The sequence below is a fragment of the Humulus lupulus genome, chromosome 2, assembly GCF_963169125.1.
Source record: "Humulus lupulus chromosome 2, drHumLupu1.1, whole genome shotgun sequence".
In the NCBI taxonomy this organism is placed as follows: Eukaryota; Viridiplantae; Streptophyta; class Magnoliopsida; order Rosales; family Cannabaceae; genus Humulus; species Humulus lupulus.
In genome coordinates, this window is record NC_084794.1 from 1,890,699 (window position 1) to 1,911,803 (window position 21,105).

At 35.6% G+C, this 21,105-nt stretch overlaps 3 protein-coding genes across 10 annotated transcripts; 2 read left to right on the forward strand and 1 right to left on the reverse strand.

Annotated features, from left to right (window-relative positions):
* Window positions 1-1,160: 1,160 nt before the first annotated feature.
* On the forward strand, window positions 1,161-7,688 carry LOC133816839 (uncharacterized). The gene is made up of 15 exons (XM_062249140.1): window positions 1,161-1,315; window positions 1,912-2,572; window positions 2,646-2,958; window positions 3,453-3,599; window positions 3,705-3,793; window positions 3,918-4,010; window positions 4,130-4,256; window positions 4,793-4,857; window positions 4,941-5,115; window positions 5,609-5,803; window positions 5,909-5,956; window positions 6,083-6,229; window positions 6,371-6,453; window positions 7,030-7,145; window positions 7,280-7,688. Exons 2-15 carry the CDS (start codon window positions 1,974-1,976, stop codon window positions 7,366-7,368), a joined length of 2,286 nt encoding a protein of 761 aa, XP_062105124.1. The 5' UTR covers window positions 1,161-1,315; window positions 1,912-1,973; the 3' UTR covers window positions 7,369-7,688.
* A 1,200-nt stretch (window positions 7,689-8,888) lies between these two features.
* Window positions 8,889-11,161, forward strand: LOC133816843 (uncharacterized). 4 transcript variants are annotated; one of them, XM_062249149.1, is made up of 3 exons: window positions 8,889-9,105; window positions 9,350-9,909; window positions 10,202-10,771. In XM_062249149.1, exon 2 carries the CDS (start codon window positions 9,393-9,395, stop codon window positions 9,903-9,905), a length of 513 nt encoding a protein of 170 aa, XP_062105133.1. In that variant the 5' UTR covers window positions 8,889-9,105; window positions 9,350-9,392; the 3' UTR covers window positions 9,906-9,909; window positions 10,202-10,771. The 4 variants fall into 4 exon arrangements, with proteins under 4 accessions (XP_062105133.1, XP_062105132.1, XP_062105130.1 ...); XM_062249147.1 differs by lacking the exon at window positions 10,202-10,771 and adding an exon at window positions 10,854-11,161 and having other exon boundaries at window positions 8,891-9,105; XM_062249148.1 differs by having other exon boundaries at window positions 9,335-10,771.
* Window positions 11,162-12,206: 1,045 nt separating this feature from the next.
* Window positions 12,207-20,435, reverse strand: LOC133816841 (protein MODIFIER OF SNC1 1-like). Of its 5 annotated transcripts, none has more exons than XM_062249143.1 (11): window positions 20,190-20,435; window positions 19,652-19,728; window positions 19,266-19,349; window positions 19,137-19,181; window positions 18,677-19,031; window positions 18,184-18,268; window positions 17,282-17,362; window positions 15,866-17,168; window positions 15,513-15,780; window positions 12,769-15,390; window positions 12,207-12,676 (listed from the first exon to the last, which is right to left on the reverse strand). In XM_062249143.1, exons 2-10 carry the CDS (start codon window positions 19,681-19,683, stop codon window positions 12,901-12,903), a joined length of 4,743 nt encoding a protein of 1,580 aa, XP_062105127.1. In that variant the 5' UTR covers window positions 19,684-19,728; window positions 20,190-20,435; the 3' UTR covers window positions 12,207-12,676; window positions 12,769-12,900. The 5 variants fall into 5 exon arrangements, with proteins under 5 accessions (XP_062105127.1, XP_062105128.1, XP_062105126.1 ...); XM_062249144.1 differs by having other exon boundaries at window positions 20,141-20,435; XM_062249142.1 differs by having other exon boundaries at window positions 19,902-20,435.
* Window positions 20,436-21,105: the final 670 nt, after the last annotated feature.

Below are 21,105 nucleotides of genomic sequence, written 5' to 3' on the forward strand. Positions count from 1 at the left end.
TATTCCTGACTCGGCCCTTAAATAATCTTGATAAACCTTTGGTTACCTCAAGCTAAAGAGGTAGGACCTAACAACAGCAGCTCCGGCCAGGTGGTATCCACATGGCTGATATAATTAGGTCATATCTCAGCTCGCTAATAGCCCGTGGAAAATTAGGGTGTACAACTACCTATATTGTTGTTTTATAATTAATACTAGTAATTAGATTATCTAAAAATTAATTTAATTTATAAAACTATTAAATATTTTTAAAATGTCATGCCTTGGTCTAAGAATTTATATAAATTATGTATTGTTGGAATCTACAGAATATTAAGCAAGACTGGACAGATGTGGCAAGCAGGATCGAGCCTGAGTTGTAGGGGACCCTTAACAAAATTTGTTATTTTTTAAAATTTTATATATAAAATGATATTTTTTAATTTTTTAGGGCCTATGTACATATACAAAAATATTATTTTTCAAAACAATTGAGCATCATTATATGGGGGCCTAGGCACAAGTTTGGCCCACCTGTGCCCGGGCTGGGCCTGGTGGCAAATAGCAGAGAAATGATAACTAGAGCTCATGCAACAGTAACAATCTTATTTTTGAAGATTATTTCTATTGATAATCTCCCCATAATCGTGTAGACAATTATGGTTCACTTTATTTTTCACTAAATTTGTCCATCCATACCAAAATATTTTTATTAATAATCCTTCCCATAATCGTTTAAAGAAGATTATTGAGGATGAAATTCGTATTATTGCTGCCTCGATGACAACATAAGAGACTTATAATAATTGGAGTTTAAGGACAAAGTTGTTGAGAAAACACAACGTGTGTACTCAAAGGTTTTGGACTTGTGGAGTCTCTATCGAAAAAGCATAACGTAAGTATATTATCTCTCCATAACAAACGACATCACTAAATAATGCGTTTCGTACTACGACAAGAAAAAAGCAGGCATAAGAACTTTAAGAAGCAAAAAAACGACAATGATTTTAAGAGTAACATTCCAAACGACGACCAAGATTTCCTAAACATAGAAAAACGACAATGGTTTTATAGAGTTACTTTCCAAACGACGACCACGTTATACTAAAAATAGAAAAACGACAATGTGAGGTAGTTTGAATCAAACATCTTAGCATGTAGCTTCGGGAAGCACTGCACGTGCACATCACGCGCCTGCTCTCTTCTTCTTCTCCATCTTCTCCTCCTTTGCTCTCTGACTCTGACCAGTGCTGCAATTTTGTTTTGTTTCGTTTTCTCTTTCTACCGAAGCTACACGATTGACCCAATTGCTGCGACTCTGAGCGAGCTTTAAAGGGTGTGTGTCTCTCTCTCTCTCTCTCTCTCTCTGTATGTAATCAGTATCAGATCAATTGCAATTTCTTGTTACTTGCACCAACTCAAATTCTACATACATGTATGAAATTTAATAATATAAATTTGTTGGTTTCTGGGTCACTAAAAAAAATCAGAATTAAGACGTCACAGATCATGGGTTTGCTTTGTTTTTCTTGTTTTTTATTTGGGTCTTCTTTCGTTTCTCAAACATTGGACCAACTTTGTGGGAAGAAAGTGACTTTCTTTTTAGCTGTGATAAACCTGTCTCTTGGTTTGTCCTATCATGAGTTCTAATAAGAAATATGTTATAGGATACTATAAGTCTGTCCCATTTTACACTTTTCTTTCGTATACATATGAATTGTACTAATATTGGTAGGTGTGATGGATAGAATTGGATATATGAGTAAAGGTATGGTTGTTTGATGATTGGTATCTATTCAGAAAATTCAATTGTGTCATTTGTAAATAATGGTGAAAACATACTAGGAAAAATATGTTTATTACATACAAATAATGGTCAATCAGAATGGTTGTCTTTCAGTCTCATTTGCTTGTTGGCTGCATTGCATACAGACTGAAACTGGCTAAGTCAAGTGCTCGCATGAGATCTGTTGCTGTTTGCCTCAACATACACAATGGTTTCACGAGCAATCTTGCGAAGGAAGCGTTACCCCTTCAATTCCTTAAATCAGCCTACATTCTTGATTCGGGGCTCCTCTAGTGTTGAGCATGAACAATCATCCCATTCTAATGACTTAAACAGTGTTAGATCGTTTGTGACTCAAGTATTGGTAACTACTGATGATAAAGATGATGAGTGTATAACTTTAGTTCCTAAGAGTGTACCTCCAACTTTTAGTGTAGTGGGATCTTTCAGGCATAACTCCTTTGGTCTATTAAATTGGAGCAATGGAGTTGAAAGGAAATACTTTGGTTCTTCAATGGGAGTTGTGCAGACTTTGCAGTCTACACACTATTACTCCACAGCAACGGCTGGTCAACCAGAATTTGGGAACGGCAAGCGTGGAAATGAACAGCAGGTTTCTGGACAGAAAAAAGAAGCTTCACCAGAGGAATGTGATCAAGCAGTCGAAGGTTTGAGCTCAGTAAAAGCCAAAGCCAAAGCTAAACAGATGCAGGACTCTCCAAAGAGTGTTAAATCTGTAATGATGAGAATGTGGACTATGCTTTTGGGAATTGGTCCTGCCCTAAAAGCTGTGGCTTCCATGAGCAGGTTTATAACTTTTCTCTTTACAATCTCATGCTTGGTTTAGTTTGATGCATCTAGTAATTATCTCGTTTTTTAGGGAGGATTGGGCTAAGAAGTTAATTCATTGGAAGGATGAATTTAAATCTACCATGCAACACTATTGGTTGGGTACAAAACTCCTCTGGGCTGATGTTAGGATTAGCTCAAGGTTGTTGCTGAAGCTTGCTAGTGGGAAGAACCTTTCTCGAAGGGAGAGGCAACAACTTACACGCACCACTGCTGACATTTTCAGACTAGTTCCTTTTGCTGTTTTTATTATAGTTCCATTCATGGAATTCTTGCTGCCAGTATTCCTTAAATTGTTCCCTAACATGTTACCATCAACCTTCAAGGACAAGATGAAAGAGCAGGTAAACTTCTCAACAACAACTATTAGAACATTCACCCCCTTGTTATATCTAGAATTTGGTGATTGTACTAAAACAATAATCAAGATTTTGTTTTGCATAGACTATTTCCTAAGTTGTTTTTGCCAATAAAATCTTATCAGTGGATGTTTGCTGCTGTTCAGTTTGTTTTTAGGCTTCAATTGATGATCAAATTTGTTATACATTTTAAACTGATGCAAAATAGGGCTAGCTTTACTTTAAACTAATACCAGTACCTCTTTATATAAATGGTTTTAGCTTATGGTCCATGAAACTTTTTGACAATCATAACTTATGGTAAATGTATATGTTAAATGTTTTTTTTATGCTGGTTTCAAATCATCAATCAACATTACTGTAAGCATGAACCAGAGTTTAATTTTAACATTGTTGCGTCCCTTTGAAATATCCGTTTTGTTTTCCAAGTTCCATTTGTCTAGGAAGGTGATAATACATTTTTAAAATTTACACTGTAGGAGGAATTGAAAAGAAAGCTAAATGCAAGAATAGAATATGCAAAGTTTCTTCAAGACACGGTAAAAGAAATGGCAAAGGAAATCAAAACCTCACGAAGTGGAGAAGTTAAGCAGACAGCAGAAGATCTTGATGAATTTATGAACAAGGTAGGATTTAACTCTTAATCTTTCTTCTCCCTTCCATAAGAAAAGAACGCTTTTATGATTTATGTTTTACCATTCTGCATTTGGCTGTGTTCTGCCATTCTACAGGTTAGAACAGGCGAGCGTGTTGCTAATAACGAGATTTTAGGCTTTGCCAAGCTATTCAATGATGAACTTACGTTAGACAACATTAGCAGGTTGAATTTTTTTATGAGCTTAAGTTATTTGGGAAGTTGTTTGCTCTTTTACAGGTGAAGATTATCCTTGTCTATGTGATGTTATGGTGATTTGATAATTTACATTTCTGGATGTTTTATACAGGCCACGTTTAGTAAATATGTGCAAATATATGGGCATTAGCCCCTTTGGAACAGATGCATATTTGCGTTATATGCTTCGAAAAAGACTACAACAGTAAGATAATTTTTTCATTATCTGTTTATAGTTATATTTTTGGTTCAGATGATAAGCTTTTTAAATTGACAATATTGCTTGGCATTTCTGTAATGTATATATTCATCATAATTGGACAGGATCAAGGAGGATGATAAGATGATTCAAGCTGAGGGAGTGGAGTCCCTTTCAGAAAAAGAGCTTATTTCAGCCTGTCGAGAACGAGGCATACTTGGAACACGTTCAGTAGAGGAAATGCGAGAAGAGGTTTGAGCTTAATCTAGACTTCTTTAGTTTGTTCATTGACTGAAGATAGAATGAAACATGTCTATTAAATTTATCACTTATGGTTCATGAATACTATATTTTCATGGTGATTTCGCCTCATTTGTTACTGTCAGGGATGTCAATAAGCCAATGTAAGCTTTGACTGGCTGCAACCTCTTCTAAACAGCCCATAGTTATATCATCAGCTTACGTTTCTTTGAAGTATACTATAAAGAACAATATGCATCATATCGTATTATATAATGCTGATATGGATCTATTTTAGTTTTATCTTTTTTGAAACTCTTAACTTCATGTAAAAGATCAATAGCAAATAACTTTCTGAACAGGCTTTTCCCTTTCCATTTTTTCATCTAAGATTGAACAGGTTTTTCCTTATTGACAATAGGCCTCCATTCAAAAGCATATTAGTTGGACCTTGTTTTTGCATGAAAATGTATTTTGCATAAAATCAGAAGAAAATAATAATAGTAAAAGCTTGTTCGTTGGGCATGTAACTTTCTCTGTCTTTGCAGTTGCATAATTGGTTGGATCTGTCTCTCAATTACTCTGTACCATCTTCGCTCTTGATACTTTCAAGGTACTTACAAAGCATGTGTTGTTTTAAACTATTTCTCGGCAGAACTGTGTAACTTTTTTTCCTTTTGCTGGTAAACTATGCAGAGCTTTCTCAGTGCATGGTAAAATCAAGCCAGAGGAAGCTGTTCAAGCTACACTCTCCTCTCTTCCTGATGAGGTTGTGGATACAGTTGGGGTGACCACTTTGCCATCTGAAGACTCTGTTGCAGAAAGAAGAAGAAAGTTGGAGTACCTAGAAATGCAGGAAGAATTGATCAAGGTTGGTTGATTAAATATGCTTTAGCTTCTTTTTTTTATTACCTTTTGCGCATTTATATTTTTCGTGGGGATTTACTAAATAGTGCTTTATGTATGTGTTTTTGGATAAGAAACGGATAATAAATTTCATAACTAAAAAAATCGCAAAAATGTCAAAAATGAACAAGACATGACGGCCCCCTAGAAAATATTACTGATATAGTTAAGCAGATTGGCTCTGCTAGAAGTTGTTTACTTTGTAGTTCTCACTTTCTACTGTAATTTTGTCTGGTAACAACATCAGATAAAATGTTTAAAGAAAAAAAAGTCATTTTACTCCTTATCAAGAAAAAAGAGAAAAAAAGAAATATTTTTGTGAGAATTATTCATGGCTGATTTTACTTATTGTTAATGAGTGATCACTGTTCTACTGAAACATGAGTTTTGCTAATGCAATCTTAAATGTTATGGTTGCATTTACTTTGATTAGTGGGTCTAATTGGTTGTTTGTGAAGGAGGAGGAAGAGAAAGAGGAAGAAGAGCAGGCCAAATTAAAGGAATCTGCTAGTAAACAAACAGATGTGGCTCTGGAAGAGATGACTATTCCAACAGCTAGAGAAGCACAGGAACAAGCAAAAGCGAAAGCTTTAGAAAAACAGGGGCAGCTTTGTGAGCTCAGTCGTGCATTGGCTGTTTTGGCTTCAGCATCTGTAAGGACTATAAGTAATTACTTGTTGTAAGTTGACCAAGTGATTTTCTTTGTTAAGTAACAAATTCGACATTGACTTTCAATGTTCTTTGTCTACCACTCTCAGTCGGTCAGGCTGGAGCGTGAAGAGTTTTTGAGACTTGTGAAAAAGGAGGTATGCCTAATAATATTTTAGTATTTCTCACCAAGAAATGACATTTGGAAAATCCATCAAAGTGACATTTGGGTTGATTTGATTTTTCTTTGGTGATATTTGTATGTTGCCATATTTATTTTTCAGGTAGATCTTTATAATCATATGGTAGAGAAGGAGGGAACTGATGGCGAAGAAGAAGCTAAGAAGGCTTACAAAGCAGCCAGGAAGGACAGTAACCTTGCTGCCGAGACGGCTCTGGGTGACAAGGCTTCTTCAGCACTTATAGACAGGGTAAATAGAACTAAAACAATCTTAAGCTTCTTTTTAAGTTCAATTACAACTAAACTCATCAGCTATCTTCCAAGGATTGGTATACACTCATTGTGGTGTTGTGCTATGAGAAATTAACTCATGGTTCATATGCACATGTAGGTTGATGCTATGCTTCAGAAGCTTGAAAAGGAAATCGATGATGTTGATGCAAAAATCGGGGATCGCTGGCAGTTGCTTGACAGGTTTTTCTAGTTGCCTTTTCTGGTTTTTTTTTATCACTATTAGTTATGCATTTGATACTGTTTGTTGAAACTTTTTTTATTATTGCTTGTAATGTTAGCTGGTTATGAAACAAGTTCTGAAACTGCAGTAACTTTATAGTAAGTGTTTATAACTTTTTGGATCCTGTGTTTTGTCCTATTACCTATTTGGATCCTGTGTTTTGACAAATTACTTTTTGGACCCTATGTTTTGTAAATTTTTTAATATAATACCCTAAACTCGATTTTGGTCAATGTTTTTTCAACTAAAATCACAAATAATTTACCAAACTAACAATTCAGAACAAAAATAAAATCATTCTGCTTAAAAACTGTGTTGTTATATTCAATTTTTTCTTCATCAAAATTGAGTTTAGAGTTCTATTTTAATCATTTTACAAAACATAGGGTCCAAAAAATAATTTGTAAAAACACAGGGTCTAAACAGTTAATGGGACAAAACAGAGTCCAAAAAAGTATAAACATAATGAAAGAGTTTCTTTTCTTTTTTTGTTTTGTCATAAGATTGTGTGCATAAACTATAAAAATGTTGTCCAGGGATTATGATGGGAAAGTAACTCCTGAGGAGGTTGCCTCTGCTGCTATGTACCTTAAGGACACTTTGGGCAAAGAGGGCATGCAAGAACTTATTAGCAACCTTTCCAAGGATCATGGTTAGTATATATCCTTTCCTCCTACCTTAATCGAAATAGAAACGGCTAACAGATGCCGCAAGAGCTGAGCTTCGTTCTCTCTTTTAATAACACATTGTTCGAGCATTATCCTAACATCGAACTTGTTCGAACAGAGGGAAAAATACTAGTGGAAGACATTATCAGATTAGGCAATTTAACAGATGATGCAGATGCCGACGCAATGGAGGAAAAGAAATCATAGGATAGAACAATAAATCAAATCAAGTGTGGCTCTGCTAATCATGTGTTGCATTTTACTAAGATCCTATGCTTATGTTAGTGCCATTTGATGAAGCATTGATTAGTTTCTTCAAGGAATCCATTTTCCACAAACCAAGAATGGAAAGGAGATTCTTTGTCAGAACAGATGGGTGAGTAAAAGGGATATGAAAAATCAGTATCTGTTGCCAAAATACATGTATATCATTCAAATTTTCTGGGAAAAATATGTCAGAGATTTAATGATTGATCTTAAATATTTGAAGTGATACTACTATTACTATACAATTATCCTATCTTTAACTTGTGTCGTCATGATTTTCTTACTAATATTGTTATATATTCTAATAATCAATATATACAATCCTTAAAAAAAAATAAAAAAATAAAAAAAATACAAAAGCTCATAAAATGTGTGCATTCTTTTTTTGCTTATGGACTTCAAGTTGAATCTCAGTAATGAAGCCACACTGCATATTCTTGATGGGTTATTAATTAATATATTTTTTAAAAATTGGATTAATGAAAATACAACACTGTGGCAGATATTTTTTTTATTTTTTTTCAAATTAATTTTAGTTAATTAATTACATATAACTAAGGGATAATTTAGCCATATTTTAAAAATAGATAAACTAAATTTGAGTTCAAGTTACTAAATATGTGGGATTTACAATTATAGGATATCGTAAGATACCAAATTTAGATTTCAATAAAACACAATGTACATTATTTACCCTACAATTTATTAAAAAAATCCTTTTCTATGCCATTTGTAAAATAGTTTCATAGAAGTGATGCTAAAGCATTAAAATGACTTGGTCAAAATTTTAAAATTGAATGATTGGCATTGGTCACTTTTTGATAAAAATGAGGAGCCCAAATAAAAAAGTGGAGACAGTAAGGTGTCAGGTCTCATGTTCCCATCCCCATCTTCCATTACAGGTACAGCTATCTCTCTTATGAAATGTTTGGTAGGAAGAAGAAAAAATAGAAAGGAGAGAAAAAGTAAAAGAAAGGAAAGAAATGCATTTTCTCTTCTTCTTGTTTGGTATAAGGAAAGAAAAGAAACCTTTGTTTGGTATTTGAGTTAGAATTAAGAGGAAAAAAATATTATTTTGACATTTATACTTTTATATTAGTATTTATGTATTACTCATTATTGAAAAAATATATTTTTGTATATTTAAAAATATATATTTTTGTCACATATAACATAAATAAAAATATTTTTTTCAAATTTATTATGAAGATAAAGTAAATAGTTGACAATACATATAATTATAATTATAAAATAATTGATAAAGATGGTATGTGTATGTTTCATTATATATGGAATATTATTTATCATTGTTGATAACGTGTGATTTTATAAAATTATTTTTTATAGCTAAAATGATAATAATTTAATAAACCTAAGATTAAATTTAAATAAACTTAAATAATACTTATGTGTTGAAATATTTATATTTAAGGTAAAAAACATAAGGTATTATGTTCATACAAACCCTACAACATTTTGGAGAGAAATTTTTTAGTGTAGATCCACCACTTTTTTTCTCAACATTTTTCTTTCCACCCTTTTTTTCTCTCCTATCAGACCACCAATTTTTTTATCTTCTCTCCAAATGATTCCCTCCTTCCACTTTTCATCTTTAACAAACAAAGGCTTAGTCTTAGCAAAGCCACCTTGTTCTCTCCGTCGTCGACGGTGAATGAGGTCAGTCAGTCAGTCAGTCAGTCAGTCAGTGTATTGTTCTTTCTTGATGATTTGGTTGCTGCAATGAATCATAGCACTAATTTCGTTACTTCCATTCTTTGACGCCTTTAATTACTCTTCTTTTGTATGAGTACACAGAAGCATTTCATTTCTGGGTTTTCTTTAACAATCATGGCTTTCTTTTTATTTTTATACTTTTTCCTTGAGTAATTAAAATACTTTATTGAAGTTTTTGTCCCTCTAGATTGATAAGTACAGAGTGCCTCATCCGATAAAAACTGCGGCAAATGGAGCAAAGTGTAGGAGAAAGAGAAGCACCGGAGGGAGATCATCGTCCGACGAACTCCCAAACCCTAACCCTAGTCTCACCAACAGGCCTTGAATTACACTCCACAAGTCCCGAACGCATTACTACTGATTCTGCTGAGGGTGATGATGGTCAGTGCGAATCGGAACCACTGGTTAACCGAGCTGAGATTTTGAGAGCTCTCGAAATCGTCGAGAAGGATTCGCTAGCGATCTCGGAGAGCTTCGCATCTCTATTCGCCTCACTTCGCGTGGCTCTCTCCGGGGTTACTAGTAACTCGGTTGACCACATGCAGTGTTTCAGCGATGCTGCTGGTCGTCTTCAAGAATCCGTGCTTGATGCTGCAACAAAGGGAAATCGATACATAAATTCATGCCTCAGATTAAACGAGGAAATGAAGGGTATTGACAATCTAGCCACACAGTTAAAAATCTTGAGGAGAAATGTCGATGTGCTAGATTCAGCTGTAAACAAGCTCCTCCGCATTCCTTGACTATGTAAGTTTTTGATTTCTCGAGTATCTCCATGGTTGTTTCATGTCAAAATTATCCAAACACATTTTGGCGACTCCTTCAAACACATTTTGCTTCTTGAAATTAGTTTTAAAACCAGTCATTTCGAGCTTTTCAGCCAATGCAAACCAAGTGCGGCAGTATGACATTTTTGGTTGGTTTGGCAAGAACATTTGTAAATCGTTGCTATATTACACCTTAGTTTTACAATATAGGAAATTCTAATATTGTTTGCTTTTGATAATGGGAAAACACTATTGGCCTATGGCTCAAACAGGCTCGGCACCCTCTGAATTTTTTGAAATTATGAACCCAACACAGCTAATCTTTTCATATTCTGAACCCAACAACTCCTTGAGTAGACATAATAGTTATCTTCCAATAGGATGGGATTGATTGTCTATAAGGGTACATGCTTGATAATAAGCCAGAAGAGGAGAAGAGTGAGTTTGGTTCTGGTGATGATGAGGATTTTGAGAGAAGGATCGAGGAAGAAGATTGTGGTGGTGGTAGTAGTTTGAAGAAAGATCAGAACTGTTCTTGGTGGGAAATGGAGTCTGATGGTGATTCCATGACATCACACTCTTGTAAATGAATGTTCAATATACAATTTACGGATGCTCAAACAACATGTTTTTTTTTTTATAAGCGTGAAAAAAAATATGATTTCACCCTAGTTTTCGGTATTATAAACTATTCAGAATTTTTTTAAAATTTGTATAAGACTTTAAATAGTTACAATATACACACACCAAAATTTGTTCACTAGTCGGGATTTACAGGTATGACTTAAAGTGAAGATAATATATGAGAATTGTCTATATATATATATATATATATTTGTCTCTCTTTTCCTCTAATTCTACATAGGTGTATATACTGATATGTAATTTTTGTTGCCATATGTTGGCCATTATATTTGGTGGCAGAGGACTCGTTCATGGAAGCAATATTTAGCTGGATGGTACTCTGAACCATCTTATCTTCTAAGAAGGATCTCTGATGAAAATTATTTTTTACTCCAAAAATATGTACAAGTCTGCATTATTATGAAGTATAATGTAAAAATGGAATATCAATGGGTTGGGTGCCGTGGTGGTGCATTTGTAAATGTTATCGTTCAAGTTCTCGGTTCTCATTAGGAGCTTGATCCTTCTTTGTCATGTTTTTTTTTTTAATTTTCTATTGAAAGATATAATTTAAACAAGTTCCAATAAAGGTGTTCATCTTTATAAAATTATTTGGAGGGCAGTTTAGTCAAATCAATCCCACATAGCCTACACAACTGTCTTGAGCTAAAAAAAAACGAGGGAATGCTAAACAAAGTTTGAGAAAATAGATATGTGAGTTTTTGATACCAAATATATATATATATATATATATGGAGTAACAATCTTCTCTTCTCTTCTCTTCTCCCTTGATCAGCCTCAAAGAAAAATTGATCTGACATCCACGTTCATCTCTGTAAAAAAGTAAAGATAACCCACAATATGATCAACTAATCCCCAACCCAAAGAACAAGGTAAGGTACCAATGATTATCATTATTGCAAAAACAACCCTCTCAATAGTTTTAAAAATCAATCCATACCAAAAAAACTGAACAAGGTCCAAAAGAAAAGTCTTGGAGAAGTTAAGCTTTCCCTATCTAATTTGAGCAAGTCATACAAGTAAACAAGAGATCTGACTTGCTCACCTAGTTTTAGAGATTTATCAGCAACAATAACTTGATCAAGTTTCGCATTCGAGTAGTCTGGTAAATTCACTTGTTTCTTGTCTCAGCACAAAGTAATTCTCCCTTGTGAGCTGCCCAAAAGTTACACGAAAAGATAAAAGAGAACAGATTAAATTAGCCAAATCCCCAAAAACCAATCTCCTGAAAAATAAAGAAACCTCAAATAGTGGAACTCAAATTACCACAACCCATTACCTATCCTCATTCAAAAACCATTGCTGTCAATCCAACGCTAGCAAAGCACTACCGCCCACTTCACCTCACCCCATAACCAGCTCAAAAACCCAAGTCCCAAAACAAACAAAAGGAAATGTTATTTAACCAAAGCTAAAATCCCATTACCTTAGAGTTATCCTTGAGTTTATGCAGTTAGAGGCCATGGAATCAGCTCCAAATGCTGCAGCAATGAGGTCTAATGCTCTATTTGTTGTACCTGCTCTTTCACGTGTAACATTCATTAGGTCTCAATGGCAAAAACTCTAGGTGGATGTTTTGTATTGGCAGTGAAGTAATTTGGTGAGACATTTCATCAATTAAAACAAAAGATATTCCACCTATAAAAAATTAAATAAAAAAAAAAAGTTGAACAGAATGGAAAAGCTAAAGGAGCCAACTCCCAATGCTTCCAAAGTTCATTACAAGTAAGAGGAATTAACAAACCAGATATACACTATATGTCCTTTTACAGGATTTTTAGACTCAGCAGAGAAAGGGAGTGGAAGAAATGCAAATACAACGGTTTAGGTTCTACACATCCACCGTGAGCAGCAATCAGATTGAGAACCAGAAAACTTCTCTAATTCATTCCCTCTACAGGGTTTTTACATTTTAAAACAAAGGAATAAAGTGTCACTAACTACAAGGGGTCCACAGGAAACCGCGACCAACCACAATGTTCGTTCAAGATAAATCTATTTAAAAATAAATAAAAAAATTCCACATCCAAATACCCCAAACTCCAAACCACTTGGAATATAGTCCGCTTTGTTACTGCTGATCAGCAGACTGCTCCACCACCCTGCTCATTTCATAGGAATCAATCAGTCCACCCCTCTGATTTTACAAGTATCAACAACATCAGAAAATTCTAAAAGCATATCATTTATGTACCTGGAAATTTGATTTTATTCCCAATGTGCATTGAGAGTAGAGATTTTCCTTTGTATGATCCACTAACCATAACAAGTCACTGCAAACTCCACTTTGCCGTCCAAAAAGGTACTAATCCTAACCAGCATCTACTCAAACTCCACTTTGTCGTGCAGTAAAATTTCCACCACCACGTCTTGAATGATTCTGGCCCCCCCTCCCCCAGGCCCTTGCACCTGATCCTGAACTATCAGTACCATCTTTGGGTCCATCATAATTGCTAAATTTATTGTTGTACGGTCCAACTGGTTGATACTCATAATGTGAATTTCGCCTTGATCTCTCCCTGTGTGAAGGTGGGATATGTTGCTTGTTATCTTGTCCAGAATAATTCCAATCTCCACGTGATTCTTGAGATTTGTTGAACATGCTGTTCTGGTTTCCTCTTTTGCGAAATCCTGACATGTGTTGCTCCTGCCTGGCATCAAAATTCCCGGGGGGAGGTTCAACTGGATTACCAGGACCTTGGTATGGCAAGTGGGGTTTTCCCTCGAGTGAAGCAGACTTGCTCTCTCTTCTAGGTTCTTGCTGCCTAACATGTGATGCATCCTCAGCATTGATTCTTCCAGAAACTGGCTGATCACGATAAATCTGGCGTAAAGAATCATTAGTAACTTTGCCATGTGTCGGTGGTGGCAACACCCCATCATGCCGATTGGATTGTGATTTGTTAGTCAAAACAACTTCAGCACCAACATTTTGACTAATATTATGTCTGTTCCCCTGTTGATGACCAGTTGAAACTGCCTGAGCTTTTGGTTGCAAATGAGATATTGATTGTTCCCCAATACCTAGATTTTCTTTTGAAACAACAGATAACTCTATCTGACTCATCTCAGAGGTTGAAGATTGAGTGAAACTTTTGTCATTCTCCGCACTAGAGCTTTTATTTCGATCAAGATCACGATTATTCAACATGCTTTTGTGTCCCTTAAAACCATGTCTCTTCCCTCTAACTGCCACTCCCTGATCTTTTACTGTAGGTACTGGGATAGATTCAACAGAGACAGAGTTGTCAGTAGTGCTCCATTCATCAGTAGCGCTCCATTCATCAGTAGTACTCTTCTGTTGTTCTTGCACTGAGATAGCATCAGGGTTTTGCACGTGCTCATGCGCATTTAGTTTTTGCATTTCCTGGCCATGATTAATAGTATATGATGGAGCATCTTGCAAAACTTGTGTGCTGGATGATTTTGTTGATACTCGTTGCCGCCATGACCCCTGTGCTTTCCCTTGTTTATTATGCCTGCTAATCCCATTCTGGGGCTCCGCAGAGAAGCCCATTTTCCCAGCAACCATCATAGTATTATGAGTACTTTCAGAATTATCTCTACCAATAGATCCATCAAAGATAGTATGATCGACTGCAGATGTCATGGGATGGTGATTACCTCCATGCTGCGCCATTTCTTTTGCTACAGGTTTTGGAACATACCTCTCCATTTCTGCCCTCTTATTTTTCAAATTGTTCTGTACTTGGGGATGAGACTTGACAGATGGATCAACACCATCAACTCCATTTTTATGGCTTGCTTTATCAGTAAGCTCAGTTTTGTTCTGTAACCGAACTGGTGCCCAAACAACAACAGCATCATTGCCGTGAAACTTTTCAAAAGGTCTATTACCTTGTGGATTTCTTGGAACTCTGTGGGACTGCTGAGGTTTCCATCGGCTGTTTACTCTACCATGAGAGTCGTCACTTGGTGAAGATGGGTGTTGCTCTGAAGACCGATCTGCATCTCTCGAAATGGTCTGCAACTGAACTGCACTAGGATTCAACTGAAAATCATATGCCTTTGGCTGAGAACTTTCAACAGAAAAATTTGCAAGGTTCTCTTTTGATCCCAATGGTGATGAAGTAGATAATGCAGAAGCATCTTCTAACTTGTGCTTGTTCTTCCCATTCTTACTATTTTTCTTTCTAGGATGCACAGAGGAATCTACATTGGCATTTGATTTTACTGTGACAGTTGACCCACCACTCGAGAGAACTTCATTGGCTACAACACCAAGAGATGTAACTTTATCTTCTACATCCGCCTGAGTCTTTGGGGCCTCAGTGGAGGTGGCTTGCTTTTGCTTAAAACTTGTATGCTTCTGTTTAGAGACCTTACTTTCATGAGCTTGAGGACCACTACTGTTATGAGCAGCAATAGCACCATTAATCTCTTGCTGCAAGGGCATGGATTGAGCATGCATCCTTACAGGTTCCCCAGAGACACTCTTTAGAGCCTCTGAAGGTAGTTTTCCACGTGATAAACAGGAATTTTCAACTCCACTTGTGCAGCCCTTGTCAACTTGAGCAACTACATTTAATTTAGAACCCAAACCTGTCTTTGGCATCCCATAGCTCTTGTCACCTATAGAGGATTCACCCGATGGCTGAGATTCTTCTTGCTTATTCTGAACAGTACCACTTGAAGGATTTTCCAGCTTTTGAGTTGACACTTCAATGGCTTGTGTCCGCCTGTTCAATTCTTCTAACTTTGCAAAAGCCCTGGCTATCTGCTTCTTATTCCGCTCCTCCTCTTCCTCCTGTAGTTGCTTGGCTTTTTGCTTAACCAACTCCTTCATCTTAGCACGCTGGTAAACCACACACGAAAAAAATTAAATAAAATAAGCCAACCACAAAAAAAATTCCCAAGTAAAGATCAAATGTTAGCCAAAATAAAATAAAATAAAGTTATGCAAATTAATGAATTTACCTGGGATTGGTTATCACTTCGATCAAACATTGGCAGCACAGATCGTCCCTCAAATTTGCCATGAGAAAGGGACACTGAACCTGAATTTTCAGAAAATCCATTGTGGTGATCCTGCACATGAATATTAGAAGTTTCCAAATACACAGTGGATACAACAGCAGCAGATTCAGAAATTGAAGGCTCCTTTTGCCAGCCTTCAACCTCCTGGGTAATAATTCTTCCTCTACCATAATGATCATCTCTGGATTGTGAGGAATGTGTAGATCTCCTGTATTTAATCAAATGAGTAATTCCTAAACAGCATTAAAAACTACAAAGAAAAACAAAAAAGAGACATGAAAAGTATAAACAACCTTGTGATGTTTGTCTCGGTGCCAGCTCTTGAATCAAGGTTCTTATCTCCAACTGACATGACAACTTGTTGGGTGTCAGAGTTGCTAATTTCAGTTGTACAAGTCTCAAGATATGAGGACCCGACGCTAGATTCATTCCTATTCTGCATAACTTTTGCATTGGCTTGAAATTTATTTTTTCGATCTTCCCCACTGGAAGCATTAATGGCTTCATTACGTCCATCAGAAGCACGTGCTTTTGCATTTAATCTTTCTATCTTCTGAATCAGACTGGAATCTTTTGGGGCAGCAATGAGTGGTTGTGGAACCTTTAACAAACCAATGGACTCACTTTCCAATTTCTTCCCTGAAATGTCAATGATGGCTTTCATGTTCCCCCCAATTCTAGGGGATTTCACTTTGGCAAGGACTAAAGGAGCACCTTTGTTGTCAGAATTCTGAAATGAAGCTTCTTCAACGGGAGCTTTCCTTAAATCACTCCCCTCATCCTTTTTATATGATCTCCAATCATCTTCCCAAAATGTTCTTGGCTGGTCTTCCCTTGATGCATCAGTGGCTACAACACTCTTGCTTCTATGTTCCTCAGTTTTTCTATCATCACTATCATGCTGCTTCAGAAGAACCTTGTATGGTCCTTGATTATCCTTAGGATGAATAGATTCCACTTGTTCTCCTATCTGTGTCTGGTTGGTAGAACCATATTCGCTGGACCTTCCCTGGGAATTGCCAGGATCAATAGCACGTTGACCCGAGTACACATTATAAATGGAAGGACCAGCTGCCATTCCCATAAAAGGAACATCTCGTTCATTTAAACTGCAGTATCCTGTAGGAGGACCATAGTAACCCTCGTAGGCTAATGGACCAGGATAAAAATCAGGCCGGATACGCATACCTGGGCCCATGAAAGCATCTGGCATATGAGGTCTGTACATATCCCCATTTTTAGGATGTGGACCTCTTGGGCCAACTCCAAGTGGGGGAACTGGATGTGGGTTTGGAAGACAAGCAGTGGGAATCTGTGGACAATAATATGGAAAGGGTTCCATTGGATAACCAGCGGGAGCAGCCAGGTTTCCATATGGACCTCCCAGAGGTCCCCTAAACCAAACACCCCCTTGAGGACTATTTAATGGAGGACCACACCAACCATCATAATGTTGTGGAAAGGTAGGGTAAGTTTGGGGATTCCCCTGCCACTTTTCCTTACCAGGTCTACCTCCATCTTCAAAGTTTGGTGGACTGTCTCTTTTCCAAGAATTCACTGTGCTATTTTTTACATTGTCGCTGGTAGAAATATTGCCTGAATTTAAAATATATATATATTAACTATTACCCATTACAAACTGTAGACTAGGTATTAATAAAATGGTAAAAGATTGGGAAAGTGAAAGTTATAAGAGCATGCACACTAACTAGCTCCAGATGTTTCAATCCTCTCTTTAGTTGTTCCCAATCCACTAGAGGATGAGCCAGGACGGCTACGAGAACTCTGATCTGTCATCAAATGTGGCATATAAAAAATTCATAAGCACTTAACAGCTTAGAACGCAACACAAGATTTCACATAAAATCCTCATCACCTTGATGCACATACCCATTCTCAACTAAATTTTAAGAAATGCATTGTGCTCCATGTTATTTTCCATTCAATTTTCTCACATACATTTATGCATGTGTGCTTTTGAAAATATATGGAAAGAAAGACAAATGCATGTACAGGAAATTAAGTGCATAGAAAAAGACAATTAATTAAAAAACTCATTTCAAAATCATATCGCATAATCCAATACAATATATCTGTTGTGCAAAAACTTTTTTCTCCTCTTTTATTTATTTACTATTGATAGAGAGAAATCTCGCTACAGCTAGTTCTTCTCCTTCACCACTAAGAATAATTTACCAAAACTTCAGAGTTGAAAAAACTACTACAACGTAAAGGGGAAGCCATAAAGGTAACTCTTTAAAGCAATTGGCAGGTCACTGTACCTCTACTAAAGCCTAAGGAAGGTTGGTAGTAACATATTATGCCAACTTATCTATACCCAACTGCAAAAGGTAAGTGTAGGATCACTTTATCCAATTTAATATGAATTGGGAAAGAAAAAAAAGACCAGATTCTTCGAAGCTCATCTAGATATAGCTATTAGCAATCAAGCAAACCAACAGTAATGCAGTCAAGCTCATCCAGGTAACAGTAGGACAGGTTCCAAACAGGAAAAAATATACAGAAGTATGAACTATAGCATAAAGAATCAAACAGTAATGCAAACCAAAACAAGTTCAAAGCAAAAGTGTAGGAAAGTCCACAATCTTACCAGAGTTTTCTTTTGCTGAACCAAGTGTTGGAAAGTCTCTAGAAGTAAGAGAAAATCCATCATTCTTGGATGGTGTCACTCCCTGCTGAATAACAAAAGAGGACCAAATGCATAATGTATTGGCTGTTTACATAATAATAATAATGGACATTGCAATTAACTACGTAAGAATACTCTCCTACCCAAATTCCCACTATCATATATCCACCCAATACAGCTATACAACATGCATGTTTACTAGATCATTTAAGTGTGTAAACGTATAAAAGTAAGGCTAATTCCTTTTCTCTGTCTTTTTTATATATGGGCAGCGTTTTGAATCAACTTTGTTAAGTAAGAAAAGAAAGTAGATTTTTACATCAAATTAGACTAAAAAATATAAGAAGCAACATATGCAGTTAATTCCATTTCATCGATTTTGTCCGGATCCTCCTCTTCCAAAAAAGTGCATCAATAGTTTTGTAATACAAAGAATATTCAAGCTTTACCATACCAAGTTTTCTGCAGTCCCAGCAGCATTCCATGCCACTTGTTCAGAGTATTCAGCAAACCGAGAAAGCTGTGAACTACCAGGCCTTGTTTCTGCACTATGGGGACGCAATGCTACCAGTGATGTCTGGTTTGATGTCAATGCCCCAGAAGCGGACGATGGCCGAGAATTTGGACCACATACATTAGTTGTAGGTTCATGAGCTCTATCACTGCTTGCAGTAGATGGGCGAGTGCCACTTCCAGAAGAAGGGCGGCCACTTAGATGACTTGGTGAGCCGCCACCACCATCAGTATTATGAGAAAGTGATGAAGAACCCCATGGAGAAGAGGATTTGCTGCCCCAACCAAGGGTACCCCTACATTTAGGCATCCAATTCAAGCAACTGGTGAGCATTCATCCTAAGTGACAAAAAGTATTGAAGGATATGTAATAGCAGGAGAGAGAAAGAGATATCACTCACTTGGGTACAATTTCAACTTTGGGATCCGACCCATTATTTTCTGACCTTGAAACAACAGAAAAATACAAGTTTCAGGGAAAACTAACCGTTCATTGCATTGGGGGAAAAAACTGAATAACAAGCAAGTACCTTTGACTGGGTAAGTTAATAGGTTTTGGAACGACAACTTTCCCCAGAACAGTCAAGCCACCTCTTTTGGCCGAAGAGGGCCATCTGCAACAACATTGCAAAAACACATTAAAATGTAGACAACTTAGTAATGCAAGAATTAACATGATGCCATTGCAGAACACCACATGTATTTATGAACTCAAGACTTCTTATTTATTTTATTTTATTTTTAGCTTTTTATAATGTCTGTCAATAAAAAATAAAAAAACAGGTGATCAACTCTTCCTGAACATTCAGAGTTTAGCCAATAATACCAGCAATGCCAAACTTCTCACAAATAAATCATCGAAAAACAGATCAGATCCATACTTAAAGAAGCATCTGAAATGTAGAGAACACCTTACCTTCGATCTCCAGACAATGTACTTGATGTCATATTCCAATTGTCGTTGCAAGGTCATTCAAACAAACTTCAGGCAACCTGGAAATATTAAAATAAAAATTAAAGATTTCATCCTCGATAAAAGCAAAGAATATTATCTTTCAGTAAATGGATAAACTAGGAGGAGTATTCAATTGAATAATATTAAACACATTACAAAGCTTTTCTTTTTCATTCCAACAAGTTAGCAATCCACTTTCTTATATACTCACTAGTTTGGTTTGGATTGTTTCCCTTTTCCTTAGATATGATCAGAAAATAAACTATCTTTTGTTATCACCTTCTAATTACTGTACACACTTCGTCTAATAACTTCGCTCATCTAGTATATATGTATACACATACACACATATGTTATATGTACACTGAGTTCTAAATGCAAATCCCTTTTTTCAAATTTCTCGTTCTTAATAACAACCATTCCATTTTCTCAGGAACCAAACACCCTTACAAGATATCGAAAAAGAGAATTGTGATAGCCTTAGCGGAGATTGACTTGCCTGCGATCAAATGGTACGTGGGAAACCCTAGAATGAAGAAAAAAAATTGGGAGGGTTTTTCGGTGAGAGAAAGTGTATTGAAAGCAAAGGAAAATCAATTAAAGCTATCGAAAGCAAAGAGAGAGAGAGAGAGAGAGACAGAGAGGGTTTTTCCTGTGATCGAGTTTTGAAACGACGTAGTTTCGAAGTTTAGAGGTTCTCGGATCAGAAACGGGAAGGGAAAGAGAAGGAGAAGGTTAACATGGGTATTTTCACTTTTTAACATATCAAAAAAATATTTTTTTTTTATTATTATATATTTATTTTTAATTTCATTTATAATTTTTTTTTTTGCTCAAATATGAAATTGGTTTATTTTAAGGGAGATAAGTTTTAAAAAAAATAGTTAATATATTAATTCTAGGGTTAATACTTAATGCTTACGTCAATATTTCCTAATTTATGATTATATTAATTTTAGTCATTAAATTGTTATTTAGTTACTGTGATTAATTTGATAGTTACCAAAAAAAAAAGTTAATAAATAGTAATTAATGACCAATAACCTAATGATATTTATTTAAAATATTTTATTTCAAAATAAATAATTAAGATTTAGTCTTACTTTGAAATTAATTTTTTATTTTAAAATTTTAATTATTAATTAGTTTTTATTCTTATCAAAAAAATTTATATAATTTTTTGTAGTAATAAAATTCATAATTTATTTTCCATTTTGTATACTTAAATTTCTAATTTTAAAATTTACATTTAAATGTCTAACAAAATTCATATTATGTTTAATCTTAGATTTTAAATGCACAATTTTATATTTCTATTTAACATTTAGGTTGTGTTTGGTTTGAGGGGATGAAAATTGAGGAATAAGAATGAGAATGTAAAAATGAATATGACTGGAATAAAAATAAAAGAAATT